Source organism: Miniopterus schreibersii (assembly GCF_964146895.1).
Source record: "Miniopterus schreibersii genome assembly, chromosome: 9".
Classification (NCBI taxonomy): Eukaryota; Metazoa; Chordata; class Mammalia; order Chiroptera; family Miniopteridae; genus Miniopterus; species Miniopterus schreibersii.
Window position 1 is genome coordinate 53,233,591 of NC_138118.1, and position 17,596 is coordinate 53,251,186.

Here is a 17,596-nt window from a genome sequence, read left to right on the forward strand (position 1 = left end):
ACCTAAGCAGATAACTAAGCTCTTCTGGTGGTGAAATCTACCGGGTCCCTCTCAAATCAAGTATTTCCACAAAACCTCACAATGCTCAGGAAGATTTGTGTTATCTATTAATAGGGTTATCTTTTGGTCAATGAAAATGACATTGTTGTGTAAACAAACAGATCTGGAAGTTCTGACAAAAGAAATGCTTTTCCCTTTTGTTTATATTGTCATTCCTTAAGTGATATGGAGAGATAGAGAGACAGTCCCTAAGAAGTCTCTACCCCTGCCACCTCCACTAAAGCCCAGTACTTATGGTGGGAATGAGAAATGCTGTCAGCCTGGTGACATAGCAATGTTATGTGATTCTGCCATGCAGTGGAATAAAGTTCTATGTTAAATGAAAAACATTAGAAAACTCATGATAAAACCTGACCTGCAAGACAGTGGAGGAAAACAAATCCTTGCATTATTCCTTGAATTAAATAAATACATTTATGTTTTGTTTTGGGTTTTTTGGAGGGATTTGTTTGTTTTATTGAAAACTTGCTGTATGAGTCCTAAACAAAAAAGTAATCAAACTAATGTCAATATTAATATGCTTAAAAATTTGGAGGGAGATGTCTTAATCAAAACATAAATTATCTTCTTTGTTTCTTTCAATCCTCACCCAAGGGTATTTTTTCCATTGCTTTTCAGAGAGAGAGAGAAAAAAACATCAGTGTGAGAGAGGCACATTGATTGGCTGCCTCCTGCATGTGCCCGAACCAGGGCCGGGAATGGAGCTGCAACCGAGGTACATGTCCTTGGCTGGAATTGAACCCGGGACCCCTTCAGTCCGAGTACTGATGCTCTAACTACTGATCCAAAACAGCTAGGGCATAAATTATCTTTAAACAAAGAAGTTAGCATTATAATCTAACCCCTTTCCATTATGGTCATAGACAGAATTTGGCTCAGTCTTTAAAAGACAGACTGCAGGTGAAAGACTGCCAACTTGTAGCCCATCTCTGCAACTAACAAGTTGTAAGACCTTGACCAAATTACTCAACTTCTCTCTACCTCAGTTTACACATCTTTAAAAAGTGTGTAATAATTATATGCCTCATAGGTCATTTATGAATATTCAAAAATCAATTAGAGCATAGAAATGTCAAGGACAATAGCACACGCTCAATAAATGTCAGCTACTATTATTATATACACAATATGTCCAACTTATCGAGAAATTATTTCAAACGTTTTTTATAATGTTGAGCTACATCGCTTATCCCAAAACACATCTGAATGAATAATAATGACTTTCTTATCTTCCCCAAAGCAAGGCAAAACAATCAAAAGTGAGAAAATCACTAACCATTGAGCCAGTAGTGCTCTGAAATGTCAGTTCTGATGTAATGGTGGTCTTGAATAGGCCCGAGGGACCGCGTGAATGCGGTATCTTTGCCAAGGAAATCAGAAGCTGTTCCAGAGTAGAGGTACTCATCTGGGTAGGAAAAAGAATACACAGGACTTCTAAGAGTTTACCAGCAGTGCTATTTACAATATACTAATTTCACAGCATGAAACCGAAGAGGTTTATTGCTTAACATCAGAATATATTGATGTTATAATTCATAAATTTCACATTCAGATTTTGAGAAATTTGCTTAACGAAAAGATAACTCAATAAACTTTGGTAAGCTGATGCTAGATACTTGAATATGAAAAAGGTCAAAGTCTTCTGAATTAAGAACTGCACGCGTACTGGCTGCTCTTATGAATTAGCTCTTCTTTCCCTTCTCCTCACAAATAATTCAATGATATATCATAATTAGGAGTTCCGCCGTAGCAAAACAAAGAAATATTAAAAAGTAAATGCCATAATGAGGAATGGATTGTGTAATTAGTATTTACTTAACCGACACAACCTCAATGACCACAACTTTTCTTTGCCTAATCTCTGCTGAAAGGGAGCTTTCAGCACTGAAGTCATTCTTTGTAATTATAACATTTTGCATTCCTTGCAGCTAGTCATGTCTCTAATAGTTCTGATAAACAGGAATTCCTGAAAGGGGAAAGAAGGGAATGATGTTGCTATTACTGCATACCAAACTTCTTTGTCCTGTTATTTATGTAAAGTGCATATCCATGTTTTATGAGAGAGAGAAAGAGAGAGAGAGAAAGAGAGAGAGAGAGAGGGGGGGGGGGCGGGAAGGGGAAGAGGGGGAGAAAGAGAAATGAAGCTAGAAAGGAAGAAAGGCTGAGAGGGGAAAGGTGGGTAGGAAGATAAAGGAGGGAGAAAAAAAGGAGCCAGGAGGAGAGAAGATGACATGAAAGGAAGGAGAGAGAAGGGGAGAGGGGGGAAAGCAGAGAAAACCATTGGTGGGGGAAAGAGGAGAGGGAGGGTAAGGTTCCTCAGTGACTGTTAGGGTAGTGGAAGGTGGCCTGAAAAGAATGTTATCCCTATAGTAGAATATGTTGTCCTCTTGAGAACTAAGGTTCTAATTCAAGAAATCTTCATAGCCAACTACTTTGGGTTACCCTTAAGAGGCCCAAATAAAAATGGCTAATCTCTACAGAATATTTAGATTTTTTAAATGCCTAAATAAAAGGACAACTAAAGACATTGTTTTGTTACTGAAATCTAATTTTCTTCAGAAACGTATCTTTGGGTTTTTTGGAGGAGTTAAGTATAAGTGATTTAGATACTTTCCATGTAAGTTTTTATTGAACTAATTGAGACAACCAACCTAAATAATGGCAATAGTCAACTTCCCAGGGAAAAAACAAACAAAAAAACACGGAAGAGAAATAGTCAGTTATGTAAATATGTACTATTTGTAGATCTGGTACTGCTTCCATCTCTTAAAACATTTCTCTAAAATATATAGTAAATGGCAATATTTCATTGTGGATCAATTTTTTTAAAATAGAGATACAAAAAAAAAGCAACCCATCAACAAAGACATTATGAAAAAAGGTAAGCGTAAAAAAGACAAATGATTAGTTTGAAACAAAACTGCAAAAATTTGAACATCTTGTCAGAAAAAAATTGTATGTTTCAACTCCAAAACTGACTCTGTAGATTCAGGCTTTAAAACTGTCTTCTCTGTATTTAAATTACTTAGAGATTCCTAAGAGGGGTCACCAATGCCTACCATCTATTGTTTCTTTATTAAGGGTGTGTTAACCCTTCTTGACAGATTAGAATCACAAATCATCTATCTCATTTTTTTTAGGATAATGACTGAACATTAGTCACGATTTTCAAAACACACAAAAACACAAGCTTTCACTTCAAAGGAAGATCACTAGTTCTCACTAAGTGAAAATTAAAATGTCATGGTGCTTCACTCTCATAGACTATTCAAGCATTTGATAGACAAGTTAAATAAAAAGAGAATAAAGTCACGAACCAAACCAACACAAAAAGAGCTCTTATAATGGCTGAAATGGCCGACATTCCTCAGAGCAGACTTCAGACCACACAGTACTGCCTTCTTTAAACAGAACAGTCATCTTATAAGAAAATTTAAGATGTATACAAAGCAGAAGACTGAATGTGCTAGTAAAAAGTAATGAAAATGTGAAATTTTTACTAGCATGTGAAATCAGAAGAAAAGGCGTTATAACATTCTGTACTCTACAGTTTGATTCATTTGTTTTATTCATTTATCCACCAATTTCTTATTATTAATACTTCATTTATATCTTAAAATTTGTAACATACTATATTTAAGGAATTGCTAAATTTATAGGGATATAGCTTAGTATAAGAAAATCTGAGACATTTAAATGTAAAATTTTAGAACAAGTGAATGTGTGTCCTTTGCATTAAAAAGAATTCAACCAGAAGTTCATATAAAATGTAACTGTGCAGACAGTAAGGACGGCCAAGACCTCACTTTATTGATGAGGATGGTAAGTGTAGAGAGATTTGGCACTAAAACACTATAAACCAATAGCCAGTGGAAGATTCCAAAATAATATTTAACTCAATATGAAAATGTAGGTTAATCTACACATACCTTTTTAGAAAAACACTTAAAGCAAGAGCTGCCTGTGATTCATCTTACCTGTCATTACTGAAGCAAAAGGCTGTTGAGGATCAAAAGGACACTTCAGTCTGCCCGACTCCAAATTGTGTGTGTCTAGTTTGAACATAACTTCCTGTTATGAGAAATATTAACACAAGTAAGATTTCTTAAAATACCAGAATCAGCAAGAACATAGGAGGTAAGAATTCAACTCTAACTCATTAATTCATCAATAACTGGTTGCGCATATAGCATGTGCATCATGCTGAGCTCCTTAACTCTTTAGCAAATATTATTTTTGGCAAGACTCAATCTCCATGTTTTGGTCTCACTTCCCAAAAGTAATAATAATAATACTGAATGGATTTTTCAGTCAGAAGTACTAATATACTCATAAATTCATTTAGTCTGGACCACTATCATTATCAATATCACCATCAAACACACATATTTCTTAAGCTTAATAACTAATTTACTGAGCCTAACAAGCCAATTTCCCCATCTAAGAGATAAATTTACTATTATAATTATACTTTCATAGCTATTATGGTCTATTTACCTAAGCATCTGCAACTATTCCAAATTACTTAAGCCTTGTTGTATTTTGTAATTTTAGTGACATAAAATGCTCTAAGGTAGGAAGTTCATTTTCATAGCTGCCTGATGCATGCGGGCAAAAAATATCCTGTTACAGTATTTTCACTATTATGAAAACACTGTACACATTAAAAGCCACATAGTTATTTTGGCTGAAACATTTATTTGTACAATAGTGGCCACAGACAGAATGATATTGGCATGCTTTTAATATTCAGGAAAAAACAACATCTTAAAGTTGAACTTTCCAAGAAAAATATGAATGTATAATGAATATGGTCCCACGAGCTTGAGTGTTTCAAAACAATGACAACACTACCATCCAGCAAAAAGGCTGATGACTCACCCTGCCTAAGCACTAGAGAAATTCAGCATTTCAGACATTCTGTCTAGATGGTGTATCTACAAAGTTCTATCAGAGCACACATACATGTCATAAGAAAGGACCATTCCATGTTACTTACCTAGAAAGCAAGCAATGAAACAAAAGGGATAGAGGAATTGGATTATTTATTGTATTATGTGCCATGTCAGATCTATTTCTTATGAACTGGACCAACAATAGCTATAGCCTTTTAAAAAATAGTAATAGTGATTTAAATAGCATGATTAAAAATTGTTGTTCCATAGTTCCAAGTAAATGCACTTTAACACTAACAGGAACCATGGGCCAGAAACTTTATGTACCTTGTCTCACTGAATCCACACCATAAACCTAACAATGGAGCTGCTTTAAGAATTCCAGCTTTATAAGAAAAATATTGAGGATAGAAGGGTGAAGCACCTTGTTCAGCATCACATAGCTAGTAAGACGCAAAGCAGTAGCTTGAACTAGAGGCTGTCTTCAAAGTTCATGCTTTAATCTACCTCAGAATTCAAACTCATGCACTTAAAGTGTGTGGAAATCAATTTATCGTAGCCTCACAGTGACCATGTAACATCATCAAGCCCAAGTATATTTTATTAGAACAGGTTAGCTAATGACAAGTTATGAGAGTGGAGAGTAGGCAGGAAAAAAAGTCCGGTGAGAACATATTCAGGGCCTGCTTTCCAACTGTGGATGGGGCAGAGATATGTCAGGGGGAAAAACAACAACAACAAAACACTTGTAGGCAGTGGCTCTTTATGTTTAAATATCATTAAGGGAACTTTATTCTTTACAGATCAAACAGAATGGTTGACTCTAACGCCTATAATGGAATATTGTAAAGGGAAAAAGTGAGCTGAATTCTGGTATGCCAGAGATTAGAGTGAAAAGCTGAAAAAGAAAACCAAGAAAATATCTGAGAGAATGTCACAGTTGATGCAGAGTACTAAAAATACTCCCTTCTACTTATACAGACTTCTGTTTTCAAAATGCAACATTTCATTAAATTCTCAAGATAAGCCTGTAAAATGGGTATTTGTAGAGGTTGAGGACAAGGTCTCCCTTATAATCTCTTGGAGAAAGGAGGCAGTAGGAAAGCAGGTTTCCCTGAGTCTGAGTCAAGGACACCAACTGGAAAATGATGTAAAAAATAATGGCTGATTAAATGGGCTTCCTCAGATAAACTGACTGAATTACATGGCACTCCAACTTTTGAGACTTCAACTTTGTAAGATTTCCCCCCCATTTAATTACTTTATTCTAATTAATTATGCAAAAAGCATCTTAAGCTGCACACAGAAATACTGTTGAAATAAAGCAAGAAGAGTGATAGGAAACATTTAATCATCACAACTAGGCAAAATCATTATTAATACCATTCCCATTTAAAGATGAGATTTTCAGCAGCAGAGGGGAGAAAGCACATACTTCCAATCTAATTATTTAATGGCTATCAGGCACTCCAAGCTTTGCAGAGTATATGTATATATGTATATGTATATGTATATGTATATGTATATGTATATGTATATGTATATGTATATGTATATGTATAGCAAATGTTAATTTTGCATAAAATTTATATAATCCTTTCGAAATCCTTGCCTTCCTATGTTCCTGTGGCCTACTATGGCTGAGTATTAAGTGGCTGGAATGTCAAAGCCTATACTATAATTTTCTCATTTTATCCTCAAAATTACTCTGTGAGGTAGTTAGTATTACTATCATCATTTTGTTGAACAAACAGAAGCTTGGAAAGCTTATGCAGTGTACATAAGACGATGGAGCTGGTAAATGACTGGAGCCATAATTCAAGCTCTGGCTCCTCGAGCTCCCATGATTAGTTGTTGACAGCAGCCCTGACTTCTGTCCTGAAATCCAGATCCAACTTCCCACAGGCATGACCTATTGAACATTTCTCAAATGCAGAATGTACAAAATGAATTCACTCTTCTCCCCACGAACTTGTGACTATTCTCACCTCAGTAAATAACATCACTCTCCAACTCACTGCCAAAGACAGAAATCTGGGATTCATTTCAGCCTTTTAATTCTCCTTCCCATTGCCCCAGCTGCACTGAACAGGAGTCCCCAGAAAGGGGATTATCCATACTTCTCTCCTCCACCCCTTTTATATATTAGTTCCCTCTTCTCAATCATCTCCTGAGAAACCTTATTTATTCTATTTTGAAAATGGAGAGCCTTCTAAATTTTCTCTGGAAGAACAATGAGTTCCTGGGACTAATAATTCATTTACAAAGTTAACAATCTTCAAGCAGGGCTGACTACAATTACCTGTACTCCGGGCCAGCAGCAAACTCACAAGGCTCAATACCCCTGTCCCCTCATAATTCTCTTACTCTCACAGAACTTGTAAATTTCACTGTCCTTGGGTTTCTTGACAGTCCCAAGCTAAGTAATTAGCTCCATCTAAATTCCTTTTCAGCACTTGTGACTTTTAGGAGCTCAAGAACACTCTTTGCATCCCTCAGCAGGCTGTGAGTTTGGCCTTTAGCCTCAGGCTTCAAAACACATCCAAGCAGTGGGGCTATCTCATATAATTACACCCTGTGCTGTGAACTATTATTATATATTATCCTTCATCAAAGCCAGGCGAGAGAACATTACACAAACAACAAAGAATGATGAATTCAAGTTGCCAAGTCTCCTAGTGGCTCAGAGATTTAACTATCAGGGTTGCTTTATTTTCAAACAGTTGAGACTGGCTGGTTAGACAAGTTGGTAAATTTATCAACCAACTTCGAGCGAGGAAAATTTATCCAGCCACGGTTGTGGGTTTGATTTCTGCATGAATCAGTTAAATCAATGTAAAGAAACCTGTTCCATAAACTCAGACTTTAAGTTTAAGCATGTAGCCAATAATCCTACAAATATGTGTGGTTGCTCACAATAAGTATATACATAAACATAGGATGACAGTGCAACCCATACAAAGATACACTTTAGAGTACATGTTCTAAAGCTCATGCTTGCTCTAGAGACAGGCTGCTTTGGTTCTGTTTCTTACTAAATCATTTTTCAGTTGGGTGATCTTGAACATGTTACTTAAATCCATTGTAATTTTAGTAACTTGTAAATTGGGAATAATAAAGATACTAACTTCATTAAGAGTGTTGTGAAATTTCAAAGAAACAGTCCATGTAAAGTGTGTGGTACTATCCCATGACACAAGAAAGCACTCTAATATGTTAGTTATTAATTAAATTTCTGAAATCTGCATGTTTCTCATTTATTGAAATGCTCATAGGTAGCTGCAATGCATTATTCCAAATTAACACATATTTTATTCCCACTATATCAATTTGGTCCAGCAGAAATAATAGGTCCCGTGTGCTAATATGACTATATACAGTTATTAGAAAATCATTAAATTTTCTGTACTTAGTGTCCACCATTGTAAACATAACAGGTCAAATTGTTTGGATGGGGAAAATGAAATTTCTTATAAGATACAATTCCATTGCAAGGTCTTTGGGGAAATGGATTTTTACCAACAGCAACATACAATACAGATCTAGCTGTAAAGGAACCTTAAGAGAAAATGAAGACATACAAAGAGCCCATAGAAAACAAGCACTTTCAATATTTTGCACTATTAATTTTTATCATCTCACTAAAAAAACTTTTAATAGAAAAACTTTTATTAGGTAGATAAAGTGTATAATCAAAATGGCAATCCATAAAGTGGTTGGGAACATGGGTTCTTATATAGGACATAAACTATGACTCCATCTTTAGCAGTCAGGTAGTACAAAAAATTGTTTTCAAACAGTTTAATTATATTACCTCTTTGTAGACTCCAAGATCAATATATCCACATATTGGATGAAATGCTCCAGTTCCACACACATAAATGTGAGTTTTGTTATAGGGTTGAAGTACTCGAATGAAATTTGCACATTCTGTCTATTGGGCATAAAAAACACACAAAAGCATTAGCACACAATTCAAGTTTTTGGAAGATTATCATTCATGCCACCTGGTTTTCAAGTAGATAAAGCATTAAAAATAAGGGAAAAAATGAAAAAGACTTGTGAGAAATGTTTAAACACCTGACTTCACAAAGGAGGTAAAACAAATTAGGAACTGGCTTAAATGAGTGACTTTGAAGCTTTTTGAAGTTTTAAAGGTTCTGCACTAATCAGAGTGCGAGAATGCACATCTCTAGAGTGGTACTCAATGCAGTCTAGAGAATGAATATACATAGAATATTAATGAGGTATCCATACTTTCAAAAATTACCTAGAGAACAAAACCCGTAATGTCCTGATGTTCACATATTGTCCCGCATATAGATTCTACTGTTTGCAACATCAACTGTCTCAGTGACACTGAAGAAACAAAGAATACAGGTAGGTATTCCTATATGTGTGTTCTATTCTAATTGGCTGGAAAGCCTTACCATTTTATTTCCATTTATTTTCAATATTACAGAGTCTTTAAGACTCAGGCTAATTCTTGTTTATTCCAAGAATGTCTTCTATTTTCCATGGATTTTTTTAAATAAAAAAGTCCAATTTTTTAAGAGATTTTTACAATTCTAATTGTCTTGCATATGCTTAGGCCTAAAAATATTTCTTCGCTACCTCATTATCTTTATAACAATTATCTATAGTGACTCTCAATTTTTCATAGTCGTTTTTGTTATTATATATTATTTTCAATTTACCTCCCATAAGTGACTTCTTATCATTACAAAACTATTGGAAACAGTTTCTTAACCCTGGCTTCATGATTCTTGGACCCAAAGACTCCTGAGAAAATACTGGGCTGTAGCCTACTTTTATTCTAGATGGACTCTACCCAGTTGCTTAAGACTATATGAAAAAACAGTATTAGTCCCTCAGCTACACAAGTAAAGGATGTTTCTTTATCAGGTAAGAATTAGCCTCTCTAACTGGAGCAGGATCACTGAATGTGGCTACTTAGATTGTACACTGAAGAAAAAAAAGTCATATCTAAGGATGTACAAATCACACTACGGACATGACATATTTATTGTATTGAATATTTTCATGTGTTTAGTTTATGTTCTCATATTTATTATATGTAGTCTCCTAAAAAGGAACATTTTATATTCATTAAGACAATTTTCTGGCAGATAGTCTTGTTTAACAGTATCATATTGCGCCCGATTTTCACCTTCACGCCAAGGTGTTTGAATAGAACTTATTTTCTATTTGCAGAAAGGCACCGTAGGAAATTAGCTTCATGTTTCTTAACATGTTAGGCAATCTCAAGTAAAAACCTAACTCAGAGAGTAAATATGCCACACTAATAGTTTTGAACAAATAATGGGAACACAGTAATATGAAAACGTCAAGGCCAAAAGTGTAAAACTGTATTCAATCACAAGATAAACTGTAATGATGGCTTCATTGCTAAGGTAAGAGGTTCTAATGTTCCTTTTATTTCATTCACTCGTGCACACTGAAGGACTTTTATCTCTTGGTCTTTCCCGCCATGAAGAGATTTATGCAAGGGTGAGATCTACACAAAGAATAGTACACAGGGAGGGTAAGAGTAGAATTATATGGCTTGAGGGAGGTGGAATTGATTCACTGCCAGTTATCTCATCATTTTTTCAAAAGCCCAGTTTACCAAACTGTCCTGTAATTGAAGGGTAATTGTTATGGATTGAATATCTGTGTCCTTCCAAAATTCATAGGTTGAAACTCTATCTCCCTAGTGTGATGGTACTAGGAGAGGGGGAACTTGGAAGGTACTCAGTTTAAAAAGAGGCCATAAGAGTAGGATCTTCATTGATGGGATTAAGAAGAGATTGGGGGGCTTGCTTTCTCACTCTCTGCCATGTGAAGATATGACAGGAAGATGGCCATCTGCAAGCCAAGAAGAGAATTTTCACCGGGAGCCAAATCAGCCAGGAACCTTCATCTTGGCCTTCTCAGCCTCCAGAACTGTGAGAAATAAACATCTGTTGTTTAAGGCACCCAGTTTACAATATTTTGTTAGAGTAGCCCAAGATGAAAAAGACATTAATTCTACAAGATTCTGAACTAAATATTTGTATAAAGAAATAAAACAATTCCCTTTCTAGATTATAAATTATGGAGACAGAAAGATTAAGGACTCTGAGAAACACAGCACTGTTTAAAAAGGCAAATAAGGCCCAGAGGACAGTTTTATACAGGTAAGAGATATAATTCTAGCCCTGGCCAGTGTGGCTCAGTTGGTTGGGCATCGTCCTGTGCACCAGGAGGTTGCCAGTTAGATTCCAGGTAAAGGGCACATGACCCCGGTAGGGGGCATACAGGGGGCAGCTTATTGATGTGCTCTCATTTCAGATGTTTCTTTCTCTCTCCCTCTCTCCCTTCCTCTCTTTCTAAATATCAGTAAACTATTCTTTACAAAAGGATATAATTTTAATGGTTATAAAGAAAAACTCTGAATCACACCAAAAACAGTTCACATCCTTTAACTTTTTAAAAAATCTTTTTTTAAATGTTTTTATGAGAGAGGGAGAGATGGGGGGAGAGAAGGGGAAAGGGGGAAAGAGAGAGAGAGAGAGAAACATCCATGTGAGAGAGAAACATAGATCAGTTGGATCCCCAACACACCCTGAATGGGGAAGGAACCCGAAGCCTGGGTATGTGCCCTGACCTCGCTATCCAACCGGCAACCTTTTGGACTATACCTAACCAACTAAGCCACACAGGCCAGGGCATATCCTTTAACTTTTTGGGGGTACTTTGTTTCTGACTTGGTAAAATATTACCAAGGTTTTGTTTATGAAATCCCTCCCTTCTCTCAGATTGGGGGGATGTGGAATAGAACAATGTATGGATGAGTCCTGAATTACAGGACCTAGTTTACAAAAAAGTCAGCTCTGCTCAAACTTTTCTGTACTGAAACTGATAGAGGTTGATGCTCTACGCAGCCTGGAGGCAATGAAAAGGCACAGGCTGCCAGAAGGAAAGAAACCTGGGACACAGAGATCCTAAAAGATAAGGTCTTGTAATTCAAAATTGCCTGGAGTGGACATTTCAGCCAAACCAGTGATGTGAGGCAAAAACTTTACAATGATTTCCCCTTTAATTTGTAACTTATTTTTTTTGGGTCTCAATGATTGTGTTGTTTTCTTTTTATGCACAAAGTTTCCAAGTTTTGTTTAAATAGTATGAGCAATAATTAACTTGATTTAATTCACTTAGTGACTGGCATGGCTATTAATGGTAACATAATTCTGTGAGGCATGAAGAAAGATAACTTTGAGAAGCAGCTTTTTCAACTTTCCCTGAAAGCTGACTAATTTGTCAGCTATGGCCCACAATGGCAAGGGTTGTTGCCTGTGACCAAACAGTTCAATTCAGTGAGTAACATGCTTGTCTTTGGAAAAGTATTGAATTTCTCCTTCCTTCCCTATTCCTCCCACCTATTCCCCTTACCAGCTACCCCCCCCCCCCAGTTGGAAGAGAGATGGAGAGAAAGAGAAAACAAGCTATCAACCTTTTAAAATTCTCTCAAGTAATGTTTGTTTCAATATTTTACTTCTCACGTACATCCATACATGTTTATGTAACTAACTAAATAAAGCCAATTTAAAACTGAGTTAGCAGTTGGAGAAAAGACAAATATGTTTTAGTCTATGTAGTAACACTTGGAATTTTAGTCTCCGCCTAGATACCTGGAAAAATATTAGCAAAAGAGAAGTACATGTAATTCTCTAGACTTAGATATGGTCCAATTAAATCCAATACAACTTTATATGTATTTCTGATAATTGACTTATAAATTGTTAATTTTTATTTACTTGGGTTATATAGGGAAAGGCAATCATGATTTAAGAATCTGGTCTGTTTCTATTTTTAGTGTATTTTTCAGAACGTTGTGATCATGAATTTTTTTTTTTTTTTTTTTTTAGTGTTTTTATTGATTTCAGAAAGAGGAAGGGAGAGGGAGACAGAGATAAAAACATCAAGGATGAGAGTCATTGATCAGCTGCCTCCTGCAAGGCCCCTGCTGGGGATGGAGCCTGCAACCCAGGCATGTGGCCTGACTGGGAATCGAACCGCCATCTCCTGGATGTTCAACCTGGTCGATGTTCAACCACTGAGCCACGCCGGCCAGGAATCATGAAACATTTTTGACATTCATCACATGCCTGTCATTGTGTCTTATGTTACATTTGTCTAGCAGACCTCAGGTAGAATCCAGTCTCCAGAGATATCTGTTTAGGTCTTATAGTTTTGAAAATATTTTAACACTTCAAAATAAATACACGAAAACGCAAATATCACATTTTTCTCTTAAAAAAGGAAGCTCTAACAAAGGAGATTTCTACAGAGCTAAACTCAGCTGTGGTAGAAGGGCAAAGGTAAACATCCTAAAGAAAAAAAATTGAGATATGCTTACTTAAATATTTAAAAGTTTATATCAACTAAGACAACTTGGAAAGAATATTTTTTACATGAGTGGGTCACAAAGTAATAATATACTCTGTATTTTAAATATAGTTGTATATCTGCAAATCTTGAAAATCTGTAAATAATCAGTAAGGAAAAGGAACACACTAAAATTTAAAAATGAACAAATTGTAGGGATATGCTATTCCAAAAAATAAATTCTAATTTTAGAAGTACATAAAATATTTAGTTTTAATAGTAATGAAAAATTTCAAGGTGAAACAACAAAATAACTTTACTTTTGTTGGCAAACATTTAATATACTTATTTTATTCACTTATGTTTCAGTGTTAAATATTAACTATGTGCTGTACCCAATATTGGCAAGGATATGGGAAATAGACTCTCTCATGAGCATCACCGCTGGTTAAAGCGTAAGAGGCAGAAACTTTCCAGAGGGTCATTTTGCAACGTGCATAAAAAATTTTATATCCTTTGACCAGTAATTCTAGTCAATAGTCAAAGATGTTCACAATATTTTTATATGAGGTTTTTCATGTGCAGCATCATTTACAATAATTAAAATTGGATTTATACCAAACTTCTAACAATAGGGGACTGATGAAATAGTATATAGAGGAATGCAGTACAGCTTTTAAAAGTAGTGTTATAAAAAGGAATTTAATGGCATGGGAAAATGTTCATGGCAATCTGTGAAGTGGAAAAAAAGTGTTTTAAGGGCTACGTATACAATGATTTCAGTCTGAAAAATAGTAAATAGATAAGATAGAAGAATAAACATCCTAATGTCAGCAGCTATCCCTGGGTAATGTTCATGGGGGAGGAAATATTTACAGATGATTTCTATATAATTTGCAAACTTTCTACAATGAACACTTTGTTTTACTTTCAGACGTTCTAAAAAAAAAAAGAAAAGAACATCTAATCATAGAACCTTAGAGAAACAAGATCCTTTAAGTCTATGTAATGTCTCCATTGACAGGTTGTGCGCCTCCACCGTCAAGCTGACGGAGGCCAGGCTGCCTACACCCTGTGCATTCTTTTGCCTGGAGTGACCTGTTTACCCCACTCTTCAGAGTCAGGACTAAAGACATTTCTTTAGGGACTCTCTTTTGAAAAATATCCTAAGCAGAAACAAAGTACTACCAAATAGCTTCCTGTCATCTCTTTCTTTCCTTGAATTAATCTGAGGACTGTGTTCTAGAAAATGGAATAGTTCTCCTTGGTTTCTTCATTTTCTACTCCCTCCCCACCCTAATTAGCTAACTTTCATTACGGTAAATAATTCACTATTTTTCAGTTATATAGTACCTTTGTGTAAAGGGACAGTCTTTCTAAACACTTGTTAATCCTAAACACACTCTGGGGAAGTAGGTAAAAATTACTAGAGAGAAGGAAAAAGAAAGGGCAATGTCAAAGGCAGTAAAAGATGTCAATAAAACCGCTCACTTGTCTCAGTTTTCTGCTGGCAGAAATCTATGCAAGGCTGAAGAATTAGGATCTGTATTATGGTGACACTGAAGAGAGAAATTATTTGAAGGATAACATAGATTTCAGACCTTATATGTGGAGTGCAGACCTTTATGTGTGGGCTATTGTGTTGTGTAAGAGCACAGATTGTGGGGGCATGACTTCTGTTTCAATTCCTGGCTTTACTATTTACTAGATATGTGATACTGGGCAAGTTATTTAATTCTTTCTGGCCCCAGTCTTCTCATCTGGAAAATGAAAAATAATAAAATCTAGCATACAGTGGTCACAGGATTAAATGAGATTATAAATATAAAGCATTAAAAACAATTCCCAGAACATGGTGTTATAAAAGTGTTAGCTACTCTTAGTAACTCTGAAATATATTATTTTAAAGAGGCAAATTAAAAAGGAGACAAAGACTTGAATTATCCCTACACGATTCAACATCAAACTTTACAGACTTCAGTAAAAAGAGAAAAGCTCCTCAAATCTCTAATCTTGGGTAGGCAGGAGGTGTGTTTAAAGGTTAGAGGTTATGACTAAGCTCCCCAATACAGCTGAATTGGAAGAATAGTTTTCATATGCTGGGCCCTATGTGCCCTAAGATGCCACCTCCAGAAAAGTATATCACCCTTTGCTTTAACTTGATAATAGGGGCAACTGAGTTACTATATAACTAGAATTGGTGAACATACTGAAATGGGAACACTGTCACAATTAAAACCCTCACTGACTGTTTGACCTTGAATGTTTATCCCGCATCTGAAACTCCATGGGAAAACTGACATTAGTTTATTGGAGTAAATTTAATTACCCCTTTTTCTACTTGCATTCTTATCACACACTCAATACTGGTCAAACACAAATGGTAAGGTGTTTGTGACAAGCTTTTGCTGTACATCAACAAAATAATTTTGAAACATAAATGTGTCTGGAAAGGTCACATTTAACACTGAATACAAATCAGGCATAATCAAACTTTCTTTGTTTCGTTTTATTTTGTTTTGCAGTACTGGGACTGTGTGTAAGGCATCCTTTGAGTAGTATCTGTATCCCTCATTAGACTGAAAGCTCCAGGACAGCAGATGCTCTATCAGTTTCATACACATATTTATGCACCGAAGAAATGAGTAAACCAATTTGTTGTCTCAGATTCTTAGTCTTCTAATCTTTCCCTTAATTCATTCAGCATCATGTGCCATATTATGTTACTTTTATCACATTAATAAAGTGAGAATTGTAAAATCTAATTATGCTTTCATGTAACACACTATTGGTTGTTATTAAATATGAAGGCATTGCTCTGGTTAATACTCCTGGGGTATTGCCGTTACAGGCAACATTAGAGAGTGTTGCAAAAGAAGCCTCAAGATGTCCAGGTTTCTGCCCAAAGTTAGAACCTCTTATCATCTTGAGTTACATTCAGGAAGTGATTTATTTGCCAAAAAAAAGAAAGCAATTCTCCCTATCACCACAGTGCAAGAAGTCAGGGCAGAACACAGAGCATCTGGCCTGAATCAGAGCACTCAGATGAGAAGAGGCAGGCAGAGCCACAGCACTCCGCAGTCATCGCTGGAGATAAAACAGGCAACACAATTTGGGGGAGCGGGCAGGACGACTTGGACAATGCAAATGCAATCCAGACAGGTCACCCCAAAGATGATTAGGTTGGTCACACGTATCTAAGGCTTTTCTCTGGTCCTTAAGGCAGCTTAAACTAGAAGTTTATATTAGGACCCCACTATTTATCCTTTATAAGTTATTTTATATAATTGTGCTTTGGTAAATTTTAGAGTAAAATATTTCAAGTTTTTATTCCAGAATGTTGTGTCATTCATTCTCAACCAATCTTTCTTAATATCTCTATATGTCAGGTTTTGAAAGAATCCTTTTGGATTTTGTAAGTTTAATTTTAACCCAAATTAAATTAGGTACCAGTTATATGTTTGTAATGCTAAAACTGAGGACTTGTGTACATTCACAAAATGCATACAAGTAAATTCAAAATACATAATCTTAAAAATACAATATTTTCTGATAGTTTATTTTTTAATATAGCATAATCTCCACACAGAATAAGTTAGTGTAGTCTTAAAAATAGTACACTAATGCCGTTAATTCAATAAAGCCCAATATAAATATTTATTATCATATCAGTACCAGTTTAACAAAGATTTTTTTAAAGTCTCATACTTACATTGGCATCTTTCCCAGCTAATTTACATAATTCCACCCGTTCCTTTGCAGCAGGCCAATAAATCTGTAAAACATTTCAACATTTGTTAGAATCGAATATCTAAGACACCTTACAATTCTAATTAAGGAAGTGAATATGTAAATTTAAAGAGTGAATATCAAGCCAAGAACATGTTGTTAGATATGATATGACGTACAAATTTTGAGATTTAAATATTTTCCAAAGTCACCCTAAAAAATTTCTAAGATAAAACTGTAAAGAACCATCTACTTTTATTTGTTAATTTTCTTATTTATTTTTAAAGGCACTTAATAATAAGTCAGTTATGTTGATAGAGCCATAAGTTCTTATTGTGATGTCAACAGAATTTCAGATTAGCATTTGCTTAAGTGAGGAATTCTATTTTTTACCCTGTTTTCTGTGTTTACTCATTGGTGGTGCATTATAAACATGTGCAATGAGGTGTGGGCAACCGCTCTTTGTCACAAGCAAACATTATCACTCCAAGTCAAAAACTAGTGTGAACTTGTTGACAATTCAGGGTGTGGCAAAAGTAAAT

At 35.4% G+C, this 17,596-nt stretch overlaps 1 protein-coding gene across 2 annotated transcripts in view; it reads right to left on the reverse strand.

Moving 5' to 3' along the window:
* SEMA3D (semaphorin 3D) overlaps window positions 1-17,596 on the reverse strand; it is a 181,311-nt gene that overhangs the window by 64,007 nt on the left and 99,708 nt on the right. For both annotated transcript variants that reach the window (XM_081147361.1, XM_081147360.1), the window contains exons 4-7: window positions 17,038-17,100; window positions 8,770-8,889; window positions 4,038-4,131; window positions 1,337-1,465 (exon numbers count right to left, since the gene is read on the reverse strand). In XM_081147361.1, coding sequence (XP_081003487.1) covers window positions 1,337-1,465; window positions 4,038-4,131; window positions 8,770-8,889; window positions 17,038-17,100 — 406 coding nt within the window. The remainder of the gene's footprint in view (window positions 1-1,336; window positions 1,466-4,037; window positions 4,132-8,769; window positions 8,890-17,037; window positions 17,101-17,596) is intronic.